Source organism: Carassius carassius, chromosome 11 (genome assembly GCF_963082965.1).
Source record: "Carassius carassius chromosome 11, fCarCar2.1, whole genome shotgun sequence".
NCBI classification, from domain to species: domain Eukaryota; kingdom Metazoa; phylum Chordata; class Actinopteri; order Cypriniformes; family Cyprinidae; genus Carassius; species Carassius carassius.
In genome coordinates, this window is record NC_081765.1 from 21748129 (window position 1) to 21771003 (window position 22875).

Sequence of the window (22875 nt, forward strand, 5' to 3'; positions counted from 1 at the left end):
TGCTCAGTAATTAAAGAGACAGAGGCAGCGGTTCTCAATTCCAGTCCTTGCGCCCCACTGCTCTGTATATTTTGCACGTTTCTCTTTGTTAACACACCTGATTCAGATAATCAGCTTGTTAGAAATTAACTGTGGTTAACTGCATGAACTGTGTTCCAATTGTTCATTGCTCCCTACTCCCTGAGCAGGGGAAATCTGTTGAAGTTTACCTCACATCGAAACATTCATTCACTGATTTGTGCTGTGCAGCGTCTTTAAACATGGACAACTGTGACATCATATACCTCTGTAAATCAATACAATTTAAATTCACGTCTTGCACACTTGTCCACTTCGCAGGGCACTTATGTTCAAATAGAACAAATGTTGGAAGCGCTAAGAGAAACGTTCAAAATGTGCAGAGCAGTGCGGCGCGAGGACTGCAATTGAGAACCGCTGCTTTACGGGAAACGCAGAATATTCAGAACACCGGCGCAAGGCTGCTCACAGGGCTTGGTCACGTGTTGCACCAGAACCGTTTTCGGAACCTAAACCTAGAAATTGCTCACGGTTCCGGTTCTTTTCAAAGAACAAAACCGGTTCTGAATAAGAACCGGTTTTCGGTTCCCATCCCTATAACCTAATTTTCTTTTTAAATAGATCTTGGTAGTTAGGGAAAATCTGACACTGAATGGAGGGATTAAACAAGTTGGTTTAATTCAGATTTGCTAATTGTGCTGTTTCAGAGTTATTCCCCCAGGAAACTAGATAGGTTTAAATACTCAAAATGTTACCGATCAAGAACCATTACAAAATATAATAAAAATAATGAGTTTGTTTGCCCATATAATCTTGAGGAAATTACATTTAATTTATTTGGTTTGCTGTCCACTGATGAGGGGCTCGATGAAGCAGATTCAGCTCAAGCTCTGATATACCCCCACAGAAACTGGCTATTGCTATTTCAAATAAATGCCGTTTTCAACACTGTTAATAATAAGAACTCTAACTTGAGCACCAAATCAGCATATTAAATGATTTCTGAAGAATTATGTGACAATGAAGGCTGGAGTAATGGCTGCTGAAACTTCAGCTCTGACATTAAAATAATAAACTGCATTTTAAAATACATTAATACAGAATACAATTATTGTGTATACAAATATTTTGTATAACTGTTATACTAGTTTATTTGTTTGGCTTTCAAATGGTAGTGTATAACATAATATAAGCAAAGTTAATAAATGTAATAATGTCTTACCTGTTTTAACTTTTTCAAGTCTTCATCCAACTCAAGATTGTCCAAAATAACAGCCACAAAAAGACTCAGAAGGATCTAAAAGACAAGAACATACTGAATTTAGCTTTCATTACAATTTACCAATACACCTATATATGCATTTAGAGTACTGTTTGGACAAAACAAAAAAAAAGACATTAGAAGATATTTAAGACCATTCATTTATTAGTCACATATCTTAACTGATTATCTGAAGGTCCCAGACATTTTAAGATAAACACTGTGATGTGGCCTCAATATTCTCTGTCATACATTGTCAGTAGTTGTATTGTGCTCATGGGGTGATGTTGACAGATAATCTGTTATACAATATGAGTTCTGTCCAAGACGTAGTTATAATCCAACAATAAAAATAATGTTTGATGAAATAAGATGCTGTGATGGTCATGTCAGAGCCAAAGGAAAACAAAAATGTTTCACAATAAACACAGCAAGCAGTATATGAGGTAGATTCATGCTCAGGATAACAACAAAAATCAAAATCAATCACAGCTGACTGTGTCTTAGATGTACTCAGTGCTTTGATATTTAATGACACTTCAAATGCATTAGGCATTGCATCTTTTTTCTCCATCATAATTTAATTTATTATTATTTTTTTTTTGGTGACAGGAAATGAATAAATGATTCAGCCATGTCTTGATTACATGCTCGGTCTGTTCTGTCATTAGAATGCGCTCTCATTCAAATGTCAAATTTAAATGGCTGGTCCTCACTCACTCAATCTTGTCAAAAGTCAAACAAAAGGAAAAAATCATTACGACCATAGCACAATTATATCCCGAGTACATTTTGTTCTCAACAGAGGATATTTCCAAGAAATGTGTAACATAAATCTATAGATAAAGACTTAATGCATAAATACTTCATTATCTTTGATGTGACATACAGCCAAGTATGGTGACCATACTCAGAATTTTAACCCATGCTGGCCCGAGACTCAAACTCACAACCTTTGGATTACAAGTCTGACTCACTAACCATTAAGCCATGACTTCCCATTAGGTATGCTGTAGAACTTTTTATGTCAGTGGTTTGTAAAACAACAAGACAACAATGGCTAATGTTTGCTTGTAATATCTGCAATGGGGAGGGGCAGGGGCTGTGGTGTCGCTGTAAAATGCCCCAAAGATGTTTTTTTAAAAAGTGACATGACATTCAGCCAAGTATGGTGTGACCCATACTCAGAATTCATGCTCTGCATTTAACCATCCAAAGTGCACACACACAGAGCAGTGAACACACACACACACACAGTGGGCAGCCATTTATGCTGCGGCGCCCGGGGAGCAGCTGGTGGTTCGCTGCCTTGCTCAAGGGCACATAAGTCATGGTATTGCCGGCCCGAGATTCGAACCCACAACCCTAGGGTGAGGAGTCAAACTTTCTAACCACTAGGCCACAACTTCCCCACAAAAAAATAAAAAATAAAATCAAAATCAGGGGAGAGTGTGAACCACATTTGGGGAATTTGCAGGGGTCAGCATGGCCGGAGTGCAATGGACAAGCCTCGCCCTGGGTGAACCGCCTTCTTGATCATGGTGTCTCCTCTGCCAGGTAAGTTTTTTTTAGGATAAAGGATAAAAAGGTAAGGATAAAAATATGGGTGAAGGGAGTGTTTGATGTAAGGTGTGAAAACTGGAAGAAAAATGTGCATTAGGATGTTTCCAGAGGCAATTTACTGATATCTTTCCTAAGCAAGTGTTGTTTCTGTTTCTTGTTCATGATTAGGAGGCAGCACAGGAATTTATCCATGTCCACTCTACACAATATACGATTGCTTGTAGCCTAAAAAACAAACCAGGATTTCCTCTTTGAAGTCTTTATATTTACTGCCTGAAGAAAACATACCAGACAGTACTAAACTGCTGTACTACAGAAAGTCCTACACACAGACTGATCCACTTTATTCACATTCACTAAGTACCTTAGACATTCAGCTAGAGTGCTACATCTCTTCAAACCACACAAAACTGCCAATTAGAGGTTGGAATACTGCTTACACACACATCCAACCTGCTACAGAATCTCTGAATATGTTCTCTTGATGGCTAGGTAAGCCAGAAGATAAAGAGAAGCAAGGGAGGACAAAGCATGATTCATTTTCAGTCTGGTTAGCTTTCAGTGGAACAAATGCAAGGTGTCTTTATTTTAGGTGCATTTGCTTTGCTGGTGTGTCCCTGAAATTGGGAACACATGGAGCATGCACAACACGTTGAACTGGTGTCCTTTATGGGATACCATAATGAAAGACAATGTCAAAAGTGATGAGGTGGATCTGGCCTCAGACAAGTCACATCACACACTGCCAGCTCTCTTGTTAGTGCAAATGTTATGTAAATCCTATGACCACATGCTCCCATAGTTTTAACCTGCACCAAAAGTGCCAGAGCAACAACAGTGAGTTGATTCAGTGTCTTTTATAAGTTTAGTTTCTAGAATTACATTTTGAAGCCTATATTTTCAGTACACTGAAAACCCACTGGTTAACAACTAATTTATATAACTGGATAGCATCACCACAATACTGTGTGCCATATTTTTGTAGGTTAAGTCCCAGAAAGTAGTTAGAATTTAGCACTTTATAACCTCCAGTTCCATTGTCCTGAAGTCAATGAATTTTTTGATTTGGTTTTTGGTTTAAAACCTGAAATAAGATTTGTGGTTAACACAAGCTTAAAATATTTTTTAATGTTTTATTCTATAAGATAAAATACATCAGTAATTACCCCTTTTTATTATTTTTTTAAAGGTTTACTTGTTTTGAAACAGGTGGTTGCTTACAAGTGGTTAAAAGAGACTATAGAGGTTGTCGAGGACCTTAAACATCACGCTGAACAGGAAAATGAATCTAATCACTAGTCCAGTTTCACATCCTCATTGTGTTTATAATCACACTCTTAAAAACTATTATCACTCTGTCAGAAACCTTATGGTGGTGACATTGAAGTCATACGACTGTGGTAAAATTAGTTTATAGCCTACTTTTAAATTTTTAATTATGGTGATTGTATTTAGGTTTCAAAATTTGTGTTAAAGTTGTGTTAAATTGTGAAGATTATCATGATGAACAAAATTTGTAAAAAAAAAAATGTAATCTTTTGTTAGTCACAAAGCTTGTTTTTTGCAGTATTGCAAAAGCCAATGGAAAAATCCAATTGGGTTTTCGTCAAGGGAGCCAAGATGATGCTAACTTTTGAGTTGGCCTATAAAAAGACGTCATTATTTCAGCACTTTATAGGAGCCCTTTTTTATCTTACAGAAAAACTACAAATAAATAATATTTACCAGTGTGGCAAACAGGTGATAGAGTATGAAGTATATGGCCACCACTGGAGCCCACATCGGTCCCACTGCCACCAGAGTTTGGTCCATGACATCCACCCATCCCTCCTGTGTAAGAATCTGGAACATGGACATAAATGCCTGCAAGAAAGAAAAAGAGAAATGATCAGCCTGTATTTTTTATTATTCAGAATTTTTTTTTTTTTTTTTTTTTTTTTATCAGTCCTTAACCTTGACAGCCCCAGTGCCTCATCTGGTAATTTTGAAAGTCATATGCAGTTGGAATAACATGAGGGTGTAAAAACTATTTCTGACTGAACAAAAACTTTAATAGTTCATAGGCATAATAGATAGGAATAGGTTTCATGAATTTGATAGATGGTGCTAATTGTCCTGACTCTTGATTTGACCTTTCCAGTCATTTATCAAAACAAAATGGACATTTTAAAAATGAGCAGAAGCAAAGTAACAATTTTATGTTTGTCGCTTTTCCTAAATATATTCTCATGTTTATACAAGGATATTTGACTTACAAGGCAGAGCGCAACATTCACTGAAATGGATGCAAATAAAGAAAGGAAAAACTTCATCATATGGAGATATGAGACCACATTTTCATGGCCTTTTTTCCATGGAAGTCAAATGGAGGTCTAAATCCAGTTGGTCCCAAGCCTGGTCACAGACACACTGTCTCTGAGTGACTGCAGATGAAGATAATTTTATATTTTGCTACAGTTCTATTGACAAGAGAGCTGGGTAAACATCATTATCTTCAATGGTTATCGTGCCACCCGTCTTGGAAATGAGCGGCATCTGTTTATGTGAGCCCCTCCAAATCCCAGCATGCATTGGGATCAGTGGAGTCCCACTAATAAGGGAGGATAAAAAGACACCACTAATGAGAACCCCTCTCATGAGCACATAGTATCAAAAAAACTTGGAAGAGAGCACATCTACTGACAAATTAAGTATTATAACAGATTAAGGGATATTATGGTCCACACTGGTTTCTTTTATTAAACTGCTGTACTACACAATTATTGTACACAATTATTTTCTAGATTTAACCAGTGTTTTTCTGACGTTATAACTTTTAGTATTTTAGTATCACAGCTATTCAAATAAAAATGGTCAAGATACCAAGATCTGCAATTATAAGACAGATTTCAAGAACATTATTTGCTCCTCCAAGACTAAATTATTTTAACCACTTTCTGTGTCTCCAGAAAGAGGGAGATTTACCCGTGGAAATGTGGTGAAACGATCCAAGTCCTCCACAAAGCAGAACATCTGCAGACTGATGGCAGACATCACTATGAGCAGACTGGCAGTGAACACTACTAGACTGCCGAGTTTCTTCCCTGGACCGAAAATCTTATACACAAAGTCTTCCAGTGCTGGAGAGATCTTTATTAGGCGGACCACTCGCAAAACCTGCAGGTAAGAAGGAAGAACATTTTAATTTTCTTAATTAAAAACAAACTTAATATTTACTTAATCCACATCTTGGAATTATAAATCAAGGTCACACTTTATTTTAAGGTCCAATTCTCTAACTAACCATTAACTATGACTTTTGCCTTAATTAACTCCTAATTTGCTGCTTATTTATAGTTTATAAGGTAGTTGTTAAGTTTAGGGTATTGGGTAGGATTATGTATGTCATGCATTATATGTACTTTATAAGCACTAATAAACAGCCAATATGTTAAAAATAGGCATGCTAATAAGCAACTAGTTATTAGTGGACCCTATACTAAAGTGTTACCTAAATCAATTAATCAAAGCATCAACAAATCAATAAATATATCTCATTACACCTGTTTGATATAAATATCATTATGAAAATTATCACAAGAAGAAGGCCTATGGAGCATATTTGTTTTATTGATTTTTAAAGAGCCAACACTGATAGCGGGTTCTTCACCATAATAACTTGGCTACAAATTGCATTGTTGCTCATGCAGTTACTAAATTACTCTAGGTGACAACAAATTTGAGTAATGTTGCGTCTAGCCTGAGTTTTGAACAAGAGCAGAGAATGGATATTGATCCATTTGCTTCTAGCTGAATGTGACCTGAGAGTCCTACTGCTGTCGTTACTTTCAAACCTAGAATAATCATCCAGTAATCCTCAGGAGAAGGTTTTTCTGCACAACAAACACATCAACAAATGTGCTTCTTTTGGGTTATGCAGCTTTAGAGATCTAAAACTACGGTGCCCATCCAAGGGTGCTGACTATTAATCATAATGATTTTTTTTTAACTCTGTTTCAACTCAATTCTAATCACAGAGTTTCCGTAGCTCAGTTGATAAAGAATGGTGCTAGTAAGACAGGTCCGGGTATGTTGTGAGCGCGTTCACGACGCTGCTGACGTACGACGCTGCAACAGCGTCACTGCAGTGTTGTGAACGCGCTCACAACAGACCCGGAAGAGAAGACAATGCTGAATAAAGTCATAATTTTTGTTATTTTTGGACCAAAATGTATTTTCGATGCTTCAACAAATTCTAACTGACCCTCTGATGTCACATGGACTACTTTGATGATGTTTTTATTACCTTTCTGGACATGAACAGTATACCGTACATACATTTTCAATGGAGGGACAGAAAGCTCTTGGACTAAATCTAAAATATCTTAAATTGTGTTCCGAGGATATCATTAATGACATAATTTTCATTTTTGGGTGAACTTATCCTTTAAATGCACTGAAAGTTACTTTAGCTAAAAAGCATATACCAAATACATATATACATATAAATGAAAATGCTCCCTAGGAAGATGATGAAATTAACTTGGGAACACTTTGTGTAATGTACAAGAGATTTCTTACTGCATAGTTTGAGAACCAATGGAAATCGAGTACTAATTAGTCTCTCCAGAAATATAAATGTAAGACCTATTGAATATGGCAAACTGGAAAGCAACAGCTTAGTTTGACCTTTACAATCAAACAACAAATACATGGCTGGTCTTTCTAATAAGGTGCTAGAACAGTCTTAAAAACTGCTTATTAAATGATTAACATTTTGCAGATTCTGCAAGGTTTATGTATTCTAATGACCTCAACTTGTTACACACATTGCAACTATGTGTTGCTTAAGTGTAGATAATGTAATAAAAATGGTATAAAAAATGGTAAAAAAAAAGATTACAGAATATTCAACAATGCAAAGAAGCGATAATGTTCAAAATGTTTTAGAATATGAGTTTGAAGCCAGACATTGCTATTACAATGACTCATTTCACTAATGATAGAAAAATATAGAATGCTATTTACAAATCAAATTTAGCATGGTGACTGCTCATGGTCTTCATGGCAGTTTCATAATGAGCCCAGACATGAGGGGAGGATATGAATATTCACGGATAGAGCTCCGCCCATCCTGCCAAGAGAAAACTGGAGGGAGAGTGCAGGTTGTGTTCTTAATGAGGCTTGTCAACGTGAGCGGCTTTCATCCATTCCCATTTCCTGCTGTTGCCTGGAGATGTATGAAAACAGCTCCACCATGCCCACCAGTATACGTTATGCACTCAAGCACAGAGCCTTTTACAAATGCTGTGGCTGCCATGTCATGGCCTCAGTAAAAAATAAAGAAATAAACTTTTCTGTGCATAATTTGCCAAAACAATACTATCAGTAGTCAATTAAGTCTGAAAAATAATCTGAGAAGTTTTGAACGATGACATGCGGTATTGTACATGTTGTTTAAGATCAGCTTGGTAACGTGTTGGCAGTGTGGATGAGAAATTAAATCACCTCAAACTAAGTTCTACTATCAGAGGTTACTTAAATGTAGCATGTTATCATTGGTCTCACATCACAAGTTTCCAACACTCTACTGTAGGTTGATTAAGGCGGTATTCAGGAATGATCATGCAGGTAGTTGCACAGTAAATTTTTAGTAATGACTAGTTCAAGATTATATTTGGATCAGTAACTGTCTCTAACCTGGAAGTAGGTGAACTGCGAGTGGTAGAGATCAGGATAAATGTGCAGGGTGGTGCCCACTACAAGCAAAGATTCAAACTTGTGTAGAGAGGAACTGATGTAGCCAGTGAAGCCCAAACACCAGATTTTCAGCAGAGCTTCCAAATCAAACAGCACAGTGAAGGCGACCTGAAAATGACAGAAAGAGACAATGAGAGGCAGGAAGTATGATAATGGAGAGCTGTTCCTTGTGTGCCCATTTCTTAGTAATTGTTTTTTAAATGTCCTTAGCGCCTTTGGTTTTTGCAAAGGGAACACGTATGTGAATACGTGCACATTCAAACAAAGAGGGTTGAAGAACCATTTTCATTGACAATAACTCTGCTTTTCATGTATAAGATACAGCATATAGGAAGTGCGTAATAGGAAATAAATGCAATCTTAGTGAGATGACCGAAAACAAAATAAAACGAGTATTTACCCAGTTTTCCCTAATATGTTCTGATCCAAATAAAGAGCAGCATGGATTAATGATGAGATGGATCAACCTGTGAATATGTGGGCTGCCTCTTCCTCCTTATCTCTGTCTTTCAGATTGGAGTGGGCGGGTGGCCACACTTCTCTATCTCTTTGTTCCCACTGTGCCACCTGCATACTGATTGCAGAGGCAGTGCGTGGCAAACAGGACACATATACGCATACACACATACCAACCCAGCACTCTGTAAAATGGAGTGATGCCCACAAGCTGTTTTCGCCCACGTTGTCACTCAGTTGATTTAATCTCTGGGTTTTTAAGGTGACAGAAAGTGATGAGGATTTGTATACAGTATATGAGCTTTCAGCTAAATCTGCTGATGCATTTGAGTGCAGTAACAATATAAGGGTTATTCTGCCTATCTCATAACTCTTGATAACAGTGCAAAATTGTGTCTTTTAAAACTAATAAACATTTCAAAGACAAAGAAAGGGAAAAAAACCCATCCAAGAAAAGTTTATTATCAAGTAGCATCTTGACACTAAATATCTGTAAAAGACGTGAAGACTTTCATAGTGGGATTCACATTATGCAGCACTCATAGCACCTAGCATGTGTAGCAAATGAGCTCTTAGGGGGTAATATTAATAATTACTCATAACTTATAATTAATTATTCATATTTATATCAGTTTTAGGATTAACTGTAGCAGAATTAATTTCACAGTTGACAGTTGGTCCGAATGATATATCAATTCAAAGAAAGATTATTTTCCTTGCCAAGAAGGATAGCTTTCTCACGGTTAATACTAAACAGCGCAAGAACAACGAAATCAAAGGTGACCTTGATTTTTGAACAGCGAATACAGAGACAATCAAGTATATGAAAAAGGTTAATAAATGGGACTAGGTATGACACAGCCAAAGCATAAATGTAGGATTACAAGAAGGTAAAAGTAAATGAGAGAGAAAGGGAGCAAGAGAGAAAGAGAGAAGTGGGGGAGGGTCTTTTGTGGAATGGCCAATACAAGGCATGAATTTTGAGTGGGATAAATTTTTCTTTGTCTACATTTAAAGCCCATTTGCATGTTTATTGCTGGTCTGGAGAATTGTTGCAGTTGTTGTACCCAAAGTATAGTAAAAATAGCAGCATTTCATAATCACACAGTGCACAGCATTGATAAAAAAAAACAGAGAGCAGATCGTTTTGACACCAAGAAAGAAATGGCTAGAAGATATTAAAGCAGAGCTACATTCTTTCACCTGGATATTGTCACAGTTGCTGGAGCAAGGAACAAGGAACGCGGAGAACGCAGGAGAATTGCGATACACAGACTTTAATCTTCTTACACAGGGTTACACAAAGCAGGCAGAAACACACTGTAGCACATCATTGACGAACAATACTGGATACCAGACATGGAAAAACACAGGGCTTAAAAAACAAGGAACTAATTGGGACACACCTGAAATCATTGAACATAACTGATACAAGGGAAAAACTAGGTCATTTGGAGAACAGGTGGAGAAAAACACAAGACACAGGAACACAGGACTGACAGATATAAGCATTTAGAGTTTAACTAATCCCCATAAAGAGTTGTAACTAGACTAATATAATAGGGAAACATACATATGACACATACATATTTATATACATTTTATATCTGCTTAATTATGCCCTAAATAAAGAAAATGTCTTTATGTGTGTGTATCATGTGTATTGTAAGTGTGGATTCACTGAGTGTGCTGCTGTTGTGATCATCTTCTCATTGGAATGTATTTGAAGTCCGATGGGGCAATCAGAGTACTGTTCTGTTTAGCATCTTCTGGATGATGGGGGGAGACCCTTGGAAATTTAGCACCCATATAAACATAGACTGTGGGGCCAGGTCTGTAATTCACAACATTTATTCCCGTTCAGAGTTGCATTAATTGTTTGCCAAAATCTTGTATTGATAATGGGAGAGTAGGAACGCTGCACATCTTCTCCAGTACATCCCAAAGATTCTCAATGGGGTTAAGGTCTGACTCTGGACTCTGAAGTGATCAATCCATGTGTGAAAATGATGTTTCATACTCCCTGAACCACTCTTTCACAATTTGAGTCAGATGAATCCTGGCATTGTCATCTTGGAATATGCCCGTGCCAACAGGCAAGAAAAAAATCCATTGATGGAATAACATGGTCATTCGTGTGTGTGTGTGTGTGTGTGTGTGTGTGTGTGTTTTATATGATTATATGTAAATCTAAATGTAGCACCATGGTCCTGTGAGGCATGACATTTCGTTCATTTGTACAATAATAATAATAATAATAATAATAATAATAATAATAATTCCTTTTCTTTTAATAATAATACATGTTTTTCTGGGCACTCAAAGCGGTTTACATAGAAGGAGAATCTCCTCAACTACCACCAGTGTGCAGCATCCACCTGGATACACCGCCTGCATAATGAGCTGCATATTGAACTTTAGAGTCAGGTGTGTGACTGAGCGGGAAGAGTTACAAGAAAGAATGTGAGGACAAAATAAATGTATATATATTTTTTGTTTGTAGTTTGTTTAGAATATAATTAATTATCCCACACAATAACTTGATTCACTTGCAAGTGCAGTTAAACAGTTTATTAGGAAAAATCAAAGCTGACATTCAAAGCTGAATTTTTAGCATCATTAATCCAGTCACACGATCCATCAGAAATCATTTTAATATTTTGATTTGCTACTCAACAAAACATTTATTATTATTATAATTAATGTTGAAAAGAGCTGAGAATAATTTTTTCGAAGAACAGCATAGTTTGTTAATTACGGAAGAGGATTAAGGCCAGGCAATAATAAAAAAATAAAACCATCTCGAGATTAAAGTCATTATAATGCGAGATTAAACTCGTTAAATTTCGAGAAAAAAAGTCGAAATACAATATTGAGAATAAACTCATTAAATAACGAGAATAAAGTCGTTGTGTTGCGAGAAAAAACTCGTTAAATTTCGAGAAAAAAGTCGAGATACAATCTCGAGAATAAACTCATTTAGTAACGAGAATAAAGTCGTTGTGTTTCGAGAAAAAAACTCGTTAAATTTCGAGAAAAAAGTCGAGATACAATTTTGAGAATAAACTCATTAAATATCGAGAATAAAGTCGTTGTGTTTCGAGAAAAAACTCGTTAAATTTCGAGAAAAAAAGTCGAAATACAATCTCGAGACTAAACTCATTAAATATCGAGAATAAAGTCGTTGTGTTTCGAGAAAAAAACTCGTTAAATTTCGAGAAAAAAAGTCGAAATAATGAACGCCTTAAATTTTTGAGATCGATTTGAGGCGACATTCATCATAAAATCGAGCCTACATGCGTTTCAGCCATCGACACGCGAGCGAGTGAGTGAATTTTGATTTCATGCATGTATCTTGTTGATTATTGATGACTTTGTAGGCTACCATGTGCACTGTAATACCGTATCAATAGTTCCTAAATAGTTCAAGAACGAACACTTTACAGAGCTGGTTATAGCTCCACATTGCTTTCTTCTTAGCTAGACCCATTTATTAGCCTATGTTTAAGCGAGTCACGTTTACACGACCAAGCTTTTTCTAACGTAATATCAATTTGAAAGGCCCAGGGGGAGCAGACTGCACAATTATGTCCATCATCACTGTGACAGAATTTTTACGAGGCCGGGGTATTTCAGAGGACATACTTTCACTTCTAGAGGAAGAAAAGGTATGTATTCAAATTGGAACAGTACGGTGACGCATTGCTGCCACATAAATATTATTTCCCCCCCCCCAATTATGTCGTAATAACGATATCTTATGTCGTTTTAACGACATCTTTTCTCGTAATAACGAGATCTTGTCGTTTTAACGACATCTTTTCTCGTAATAACGAGATCTTATGTCGTTAAAACGACATCTTTTTCTCATAATAACGAGATCTTATGTCGTTAAAACGACATCTTTTTTGCCCTTATAAGGGCATGTGTTATCATGTACAAAATATGCCTTTATCCACATAAAATTGACAGCCTATCGCGCCTTTATCACACATTCAAAAAGCTTAAGCAAATAGTAGCAGCCCCCAATCATGCAAAATTAATCAATGAGGCCCTTTTTAAAATATATTTTATATAGGCTAAGTTTTTTTTAATATGATATATTATATAGGCCTAATAAGATTTATTTTTGTTAATAGGCTATATCTTCATTACCTAGAGATATAATTAAACAAAAAGTATTCAAAACACATCTAACAGAACATAGCCTGAGTTGTTTATTTTTTACAACATTGTGTTCTTATTTTGTTTAATTAACGAAATGTCAATCTTCGTCTTTATAAGAAGATACAATAAAATAAAAAAATCTTCAAGATGTATAACGGATTGTCACCTTATAAACAGTCCTTTTTTAATGGAATAATACACCCTTATAATAAAGAAAACGCTTCAGTTATAAAGAATATGAACGCAATGCATTTAATTATACATTAAGCGTTTTCCTTCCCTTTATTATAAAGAAAATAGGTGGCTCTTAACGTGTCTTTCTATGGGAGGGTGGTATTGCGGTGCACAGCGAATATTCAATACATTCAATGAAAATATTCAATGGTATTCAATGCAAAACAAAAATGAAAAATACAATTAGCCAATAAAATAAACAAATTATTGTGGCATTAATTAGCCCATAAACAATATTTATTTTAAAGTCTAAACGAATTTGTTTAAAGAAAAACACCAGCGTTGGGCGTTTATCTGTAGGCTAAGTGTTTCAGCCGCCCTTTTCAAACTGGCGCAATAAAATGCAACAGAATTTGATTAGTTAAACATGAAGAGGATTATCTGTCTGGCATGGCCGCTCGCTCTAACATTAACCTATATAAATGTTTGCTATTATGAAGCTCATATCCAAGTGTTTGTGCGGAGTGTGGTACGCGCACTATGACATGGATGAAGGCGCCGGTGCCACTCGCATTTTCCTATCAACAGTGGAAACAACTTAAAATACTCCATCATTTCTGGTCATACAGAACAGAATAATACATCAGTCGCAACTACTTTTACTTTTATTTGTGTAAACTCACAACAACAAGAAAACGGTGTGCCTTTGTAAAACAAAATAAAACGAACAGGGCGCGCTTTCATGATCTCTGTGAATTGGAGCGCCGCTCAAAAATGAACTGACAAACAGTGTATAGACAAGCCTCACAGACATGAGAAATATAACTATAAAGTTAATAAAAAAATGTCCACCAACGAAAAAAAAATCCAATCGAAAGCAAATACGGTAGCTACTATCTGATTAAGTAATCCTGTCCGTAATAAAGGCGCATCTAGGCTACATTACAGCGGAGATGTATGGAGATATGTATGCAGGCAGCCTACACTGATTTAGAAAATACTAGTTAATTAATAAACAATTAAAATGCTTCGTTATTTTTTTCAGATACATTTATTATATCATTAGCCTACTTTTGCTGGTGCTTTGCGGCAAGTTTTATGCATGCGCTTGAGCGCGGAATATAGGCTATAGCCTACATGCACCCAGGATTGAATATAAACGTGCGATTTGTCCTAATTGCTTAAATTAATGACTAGAAAAATCCTTTAGTGTATGGCAACTCTAATCAATAGCCTACATTTAATATTTGACATTATTTCATTAGTAATTAGTATCCAGCTCGTCACATTTAATTAGCTGAGTTAGCATAATGAATGAACTAATAAAATAATAAAATAAAATTTAAATTAAGATACGAACCATATATTTCTATATAGCATTGCTTATTCCACCACACAAAGGACTGTTTATAAGGTGACAATCCGTTATACATGTGAAGATTGTAGGCTGTATCTTGAAGATTTTTGTATTGTATTGTATCTTCTGTTATAAAGGCGAAGATTGACATTTCGTTAATTAGGCAAAATAAGAACACAATGTTGTAAAATTTTCTTTTACGCCGGTTTCACACTGCACGCGATAGCAGAGCGTGAGCAGAGCAGGAGCAGTGCGTATGGTGAGCAGGAGCAGGACACGCGCGTTTTGCTTTCACACTGGCAGCGTTTGTCACGCGCGGCTGAACTGCGGCTTGTGTACAGACAAAGTACTCTATAATGGATAAGTTGGCATTGCTTTATTTCGTTTTCAAATACATTTAAGAGAAAAGACTTGTCAAGAAGCTTATTTTATTAATCATTTCATTTATATAACTTTTGATTCGTCTTTGTTTTTATTGTTCGGGCAACAAGTTTGTTTTTGGACATTTGTTTTCTTTTTAAATTGCTGTTGATCATTTGAGTGACTGTTTAAAACACAATAGATATCATCAATGCACTTTTTGGATAACACTGCGGTGTATTTTGCCCATGATCAATGCGTGTCATTTTAATTCAGCGTAAGCGGCGCGTTAAAAATAGACTGGGCGCCGAAACTATTGCTGCACTGCTGTTCCTGCTCTGCTCCTGCTACGCGCTGCCGCGCCGCTTCTGCGTGCGATGTGAATGCACTCATTGAATAACATGGACGCCGAAAAAAATACGTGCTGCTCACGCGCCGCTGACGCTTGCGGTGTGAAACCGGCGTCAAGCCTGTTTTATGCTTCTGCGTCTACTCGACGGCGTTGCTACGCCGTCACTCCTACGGCGTCGTGGCCGTTTTATAGTTCTGCGTCGGGTTGCGTTGCATCGTGGTGCATTTCACCGCCAGAACGCTAGGGGGTGTGGGGTTCGCGAATCTCTTTGCTAGTTTGTTTTGGTTCAGTGCGAGCGAAAGAGAGAGAGAGAGTGTTCAGTGTTGTTGCAGCTGGAGCTAATCGACGTTGAACAACAATGTTCCAGCGTCTTTCAAAGCTATATGTGTGTTTCAGCCAGAGAACTTAACGAAATTATACTGCAGTAATAAAAATAACCATATAAGAATGGATATTCTCCTCACAGAGCGATGAGCATGTTCCTCATCTAATTCGGATTCACAGTGCGTGCCGTGTTCCACTGCGATCCATAAACGCTTTATATCAAATGATTTTATTTCAAATGTTTAATCGCAGAAGAAAAAGAAGTCTCCACATGGATGACTGTGCCATGGCATGATAATGTAGTGTCCCGTGGCAGACTTTGATTACTGTATCCATGATGTAACCATGAACATATTGTAAATAAACAACAATCTTTTTGCAAAACAAACGTTGATTTATTTATTGATTGATAAAAAAAGATAAATGAATATGTAAATGTATACATATTAACACAATAAAAAAACAGTTTATCACCCATACATGCATATATTTTTGTGGGCTTTATACAAGAATTGAGCAGTATAAAATCAAAATTTTAGATTGCAGAAATAATATATTTGTGTGGTCAAATATCTCACCTTGTGTATAATTCGAATTTGTTTTTGGAGTAGTGAACTTTATAATTATTGCCCCAAATTTCTATACAATAAGTACGAACATGGAAGCATAAGATAATAAGAACAAAGGGCAAAGTTTTAAGTACAATTAAAATATAAATAACTTAGGTTATTTTAAATAACTTAGTAGGCTATATAAAAATATAAAAAACTTTGTCCATCGTTGAACACAAACAGTGCAGTGTTCACTTTAAAAATGTCGCTATAGCGGGAGGGGGAAACCCGGGGAAACCAGAAAAGCTACACTCCATAAATGATGTATAATCTGACCAATCACAGCCCTTGGGGTCTGCGTCGCCTCGACGCGTAGTTACAATTTTTTGGAGGTGCGCGTCGAGCTCCGGCGGAGGGTTTGGAGAGGGGTTCGCGTCGACGCAAAGGGGTCCGCGGAGGTACGCCGTCGACTCGACGCAGAAGCATAAAACAGGCTTAAAAGTGACAATGCATTGATCATGGGCAAAATACACCGCAGTTTTATCCAAAAAGTGCATTGATGATATCTATTGTGTTTTAAACAGTCAATCAAATGATCAACAGCAATTTAAAAATAAAATAAATGTCCAAAAATAAACTTGTTGCCCGAACAATAAAAACAAAGATGAACCAAAAGTTATAGGCTATAATTAAATGATTAATAAAATAAGCTTCTTGACAAGTCTTTTCTCTTAACTGTATTTGAAAACGAAATAAAGCAATGCCAACTTATCCATTATAGAGTACTCTGTCTGTACAAAACCCGCAGTTCAGGCGCGCGTGACAAACGCTGCCAGTGTGAAAGCAAAACGCGCGTATGGTGCTCCTGCTCACCATATGCACTGCTCCTGCGCTGCTTACGCTCTGCTATCGCGTGCAGTGTGAAACCGGCGTTATGGTCAGCCGTTGTCTTTAGTAAAATATATTTTTAACAGCAAAAGAGGATTAGCTCTGGTGCAAGCTGTTAGTACAACTGGCCCGTAGGGTTGTAGCCTATTTACAGTTAGTTGATGATAAATTATAAAACACAAACCATTAATAATACATTTAATGTACATTTTCTGTACACTCATAATGACTACTGCCAGTGCCTACGCATTAGAAAAATATAAATCATTAGTTTATACCTTTAAACTGACCTTGATTGTTCTTTTGAAAGGCAAATGGCATATTATTTTTTTTAATCCACAGATTGACAGTGATGTTATCTTGCTAATGGAGGATTCAGCTCTGGCCAACTATATTCCCTCATATGGAGATAGACTTGCTCTTTTCAATTTTTGCCGCAATCAAAACCCTGCTTCCAAAAGGAAGTTGGGTCTGTTTGAAAGACTGAGAGAAAAGATGAAACTGAGAAAGCAATCTACAACTGAACCCCAATCTGAAGAGAGACCTGAGACTTCTAAACCCAAACCCAAATCCAGAGCCAAAGCAAGTAAGCGACAGATTGAAATTGGCTGGATTCATACAGAAAACAAAGAAACAAAACAGGTCAGAACAAAACAAGGAGGGGGTACTAGAAAGGTTGCAATGGACATTAATGCAGGATACAATGAGATCCTTAAAGAAGGAAAAGAACTTTTCTTCCCGGATGGAAATTCTTGTAAGGGTGATGAATGTGACTTCACATTTGAAGTTTGGGACTTCAGACAAAATGTTCTTCCCAATGATGTCTCCATTGGCACAATACATGAGGCAGTGAAACTGCCAAATTTGCGCTTCTACATAGCTACTAAGCCAAACGAGTCAGCTGACAGTACTTCAAATATTGAGTCTGAAAGTGAAAATAATGATGAGACCAGCATCATCTCACTACAAAGTGATTATAGTGAAGATTTAGCAGACTTTTCTACAATGCCCACTAACAACTATGCAGATTCCTCAGTTGTCACAGATCTTCCAGTGGTACCAGGCCTGAGTATTACATTAGCTGAGGAAGTTTTCATCATGGCAGATGATGTAGTGAATGACCCACTTAATATTTCTGACCCTGAAATCACATTTGGCCCTTACTCAGGAGATGAATCTGACCTGGAGAACACGTTAGTTTATGTGCCTCCAGAAACCACTGAAATTGGCATTCAAACAAAACAAATCATTATACGTCATGGAAACTGCCTCCATGACATGATCAATGAATTTTCTGATCCGGAGACTTTGACCAGGCAACTGGCATTTAAACGCTTATTGCCAGACAATTCAGAGGAAGCTGGCTGTGGGTCAGGGGTTCTCCGAGATATATATAGTACCTTCTGGCAAGAATTCTATGATCGTTGTACACTTGGAACTACAATGAAAGTTCCTTTCATTAGACATGATTTCCAAGCTGACTCTTGGAAAGCTGTTGGCAGAATTTTCCTGAAAGGTTACAAAGACTGCCAATACATTCCAATAAAGATGGCCCCCCCTTTTATGGAGGAGATGCTTTTTGGTGCAGTATACAGTGACCTAATAGAGTGCTTCCTTCAGTTTGTAAGCACCCAAGAACGAGAAATTCTTCAACGTGCATTACAGGATTTCTCTTCTGTTGAACTTGATGAACTGTTGGAAGTTCTTGACAGCTATGAATGCCGCAGAAAAGTCTCTGCAGAAAACTTCTCCGAAATTCTGAAGGAGATTTCCCACAAAGAGCTTGTCCAAAAGCCAATGTTTGTGTTAGACTGTTGGAAGGACATCACACAATCACAAATCACCCTTACTTTTGAGGAGCTAAAAGAGATGTATGCTAAACTCTTACCAACAACTAAAAAGGTCTTAGGACTTTTGAAGTTCCCTGCTGATATGACAGCAAAGCAAAGAGAAGTGGCACATCATCTGAAAAGGTACATCAGAGAAATGGATGATGAGAAACTAGGAAAGTTTCTGAGGTTCTGCACAGGATGTTACTTGATTGTGTCAGAACGCATCTCTGTTGAGTTTGCAGTGATGTCAGATTTCACAAGGCGCCCTATTGGTCGTACATGTGGGATGTTCCTTCAGCTGTGTGAGAACTATGAGAATTTTCCAGACTTTCGTGCTGAATTTAATGCTGTTTTGGAGAGCAACATTTGGGTAATGGACATAGTTTAACATGTAGTTGTCCACCTCATTCAGAATATCTGAAAAATAATTTTGATTTCTGTTTGATTTAATTTTGATTTAATTTTGATTTGATTTTCAGTTACAGAAATCAAAAGTTTATCATAAGTTAAAGATGAGTTAACACACATATCCCTTTGCTTGTTTGGTTTTAGCAATGTTGCCTTAGAAATCTTAGCTTGAAGATTGCAATTATACAAGCATATACTTTTGAAAAAAAAAAGTAGTTTAAATCCCAGTCTAATTATGCTGTAAATTGTTAATAATTTAACTGCTTGATCACATTTTAAGATACAGATACAGATAAAAAGACACTATTGTCATACATACACTGATACTTGTAATTGTATGCTCAAATATTTTATTGTTAATTTTCAGTGCAGACTCAAAGTTCCTTTAGAAAATGTTTCTGTTAAAATCCAAGGAGTTTTGTGCCAATTTAACAGATTTTGAAATTTCAAAATGTTTTCATGTTTCAATAAGCAGTGCTGTTTTCATGTTTCAATAAGCAGTGCACTTCATAAGCAGTGCTGTTCATTGTTCACATTTGTACTAAATAAACATTTTTCTTAAAGGTGAAATGTGCATATACAACAACTGTGCATAAATCAGACATAATGTTGGTAATTCAGTATCATAAAAAACATCAAATACTCTTATTTTTAACATGGCACACAGCAACATGCACTTTAGCTAAATAAAGGCTGTGCAATCCATAATGCACTATATAGTGATACTTTGGACACATGGTATGTTTACCTACAAAGGGTTAAGTAAGCATTGTGTATTAAACTTTTGCTGTTGATATAGCAGTCACACTCATTTTAACACACCTGCTCTAATTTTCATTGATATGGAGCATGAACTACAGAAAAGACAAATAAATATGAGTTATGACAGATAGGTGCCCAGCTAACAAACTTTTCTTTGGATTAAGGACCATCAAATATTTTGCTGTATTTCTGCTCTCAACAAAATGTAAAGATTAGCTGCACTGAATGGATCTGTAGGAGCATCCCATCCATTTTCCTCCATTAACAGACAGCACAGATCAAAAACTGTTTCATCACAAGGGAACTGACCCTTGGGGGTGCACTCTTCCTGACACAAGGCCGCTTCGTCCATGTCAATTAATTTGAGTCTATCTTCAGCATTGTGCAATCCTGGAAGAGAGAACATCACTATCGGACGTCCTGATGCTGCATCATTTCCAGATCGTGCTCTGATTTTGTGGGAATTCCATGTATTTACTACCTCATCAAGTTCGTCCTGTAAAGAATAAAGAAATACAAAATAATAAAAATGTACAGAGAAATAAAGCATACTTTAGGTATATTGAACAATAGTGTGATGTATGCGTAATTATATAGCTATTTAAAAGATATAGTTTAGCAAGTGCTAATATATCAATCGTTTTAAAATCCATTGGCGTTGTTAGCCTAATAGTTACTAGTTCATTGTTTATCTTGGCTGTTAGTGGCTATAGGTCTGGAACTGTTTTTTTTTCATGGTAAACCCACATGAAAAAAATACTATAGTATTTTTGAACCACACTATAGTAAAGTACTTGAATTAATTTGTTGGGGTAATTCTATAGTTGTTGTGGTAATATAAAAACTATAGTAATATAAACAAATTACTTTACCCAATACTGTAGCCTACTAAGTTTTTACTATAGGTTATACTACAACACATTACAGTTTACCGTAGTAAAAACTAAAGTATACTACAGTATATGCAGTTGTCAGTTCACTATAGTTAACACTACAGTATGCATTGGATTCAGTAACAAATTGTTAATACTTTAGTATAGGCTATACAGTAGGCAATACTACAATTGAATTTACTATAGTAAATACTATAGTATTTTTTCATGTTAGAAATGTCATAGGTTATAAAACTATAGTAGGTCTACAAAATGGCATTTTAAAACAAGACATACCTGAATAAGGTTAAGGAAGCAGAACTGGATCAGACTTTTATCCAAAAAGTCTCCGCTAAAGTGTCCATCACTGATTAATGTCTGGAAAAGGTTCATCCAAAACTGTGCGCTCTGCTTACGGAGGATACCCCACCATCCCTCGATTCGTTGGTTTGCTGTGCTTCTTCCGTAAAGGAAACTCCTTTCTCCGGCAAAACTGTCTCCATGGTTACTTCGTAAAGACCTTTGCATTGCTGCCACACTACCATTTTCGGTCCCCATGTCCGCGCGCAACCTCTCGGGACACCCTCCTATGCCAGTAACTGTTTTTATGAAGTAACTGGCTATTACTTTAGGATCGTTGTTGGTTGTGTACGCCTCCATCCACAGAATGTAACGACTGTAACCATCTATACAGCCATTAATGGCAATGCCGTACGGTTTTAATTTATCATAGCTGTCCATATGCCAGAGTGCATTCGGGCCAGCACAAGTGTACTGGCGTCTTCTCAAGCGTTTCCTTCGTCGAAATTCCACACCTTGAGGATCAACAAGTTTAATAATGCGTCTTATGGTATCCTGGGAAACCACGAAACCTCGATGAATCGCGCGTAGGTGAAGCCAGCGATAACCTTGCATTTGTCCACTGGTTGTCATTTCATGTTGGACAAAAGCGAGTACATCGCGCAAATTGGACTGATTTTTTCTTCTAAAAAGACCTAGCCGCTGGCAAATTCTCTTTAAAGTTCGTATGCTAATTAATATTCTGTCATAATTAGCTAAAATTGATAGTATTTCTTTGTTACTGAAAGAAAGTCTAAAATATAGCTTGACTAAGTGATCCAACTCTGCCATCCTCTATCAGTAGGCTACAATGAACACTGGTCGAATGCGTTATTCTCTACATTTCATTTAGACTTTTTTTCTCGAAACACAACGACTTTATTCTCGATATTTAATGAGTTTATTCTCGAGATTGTATTTCGACTTTTTTCTCGAAATTTAACGAGTTTTTTTCTCGAAACACAACGACTTTATTCTCGATATTTAATGAGTTTATTCTCGAGATTGTATCTCGACTTTTTTCTCGAAATTTAACGAGTTTTTTCTCGAAACACAACGACTTTATTCTCGTTATTTAATGAGTTTATTCTCGAGATTGTATCTCGACTTTTTTCTCGAAATTTAACGAGTTTTTTCTCGCAACACAACGACTTTATTCTCGTTATTTAATGAGTTTATTCTCAAGATTGTATTTCGAATTTTTTTCTCGAAATTTAACGAGTTTAATCTCGCATTATAATGACTTTAATCTCGAGATGGTTTTATTTTTTTATTATTGCCTGGCCCTAATCCTCTTCCGTAGTTAATGTATCTATCATCACTTGTGTGCTAAATAAAAGTTTTAATTTCTGTATATACTGACTCCAAGCTTTTAAATGGTTTAGTGTATATCGTTACACTTGGAGTAAGACTGGAGTAATGATGCTGCAAATTTAGCTTTGATCACAGGAA

General features: G+C 36.6%; 1 protein-coding gene and 1 pseudogene across 3 annotated transcripts in view; both read right to left on the reverse strand.

The window, feature by feature from the left end:
- The window catches only part of nalcn (sodium leak channel, non-selective), a 129528-nt gene that overhangs the window by 65884 nt on the left and 40769 nt on the right, over positions 1–22875 (reverse strand). For all 3 annotated transcript variants that reach the window (XM_059562107.1, XM_059562106.1, XM_059562105.1), the window contains 4 exons: positions 8522–8689; positions 5807–5998; positions 4568–4705; positions 1241–1315 (listed from right to left, as the gene is read on the reverse strand). In XM_059562107.1, coding sequence (XP_059418090.1) covers positions 1241–1315; positions 4568–4705; positions 5807–5998; positions 8522–8689 — 573 coding nt within the window. The remainder of the gene's footprint in view (positions 1–1240; positions 1316–4567; positions 4706–5806; positions 5999–8521; positions 8690–22875) is intronic.
- Positions 2649–2844, reverse strand: LOC132153328 (U1 spliceosomal RNA; annotated as a pseudogene).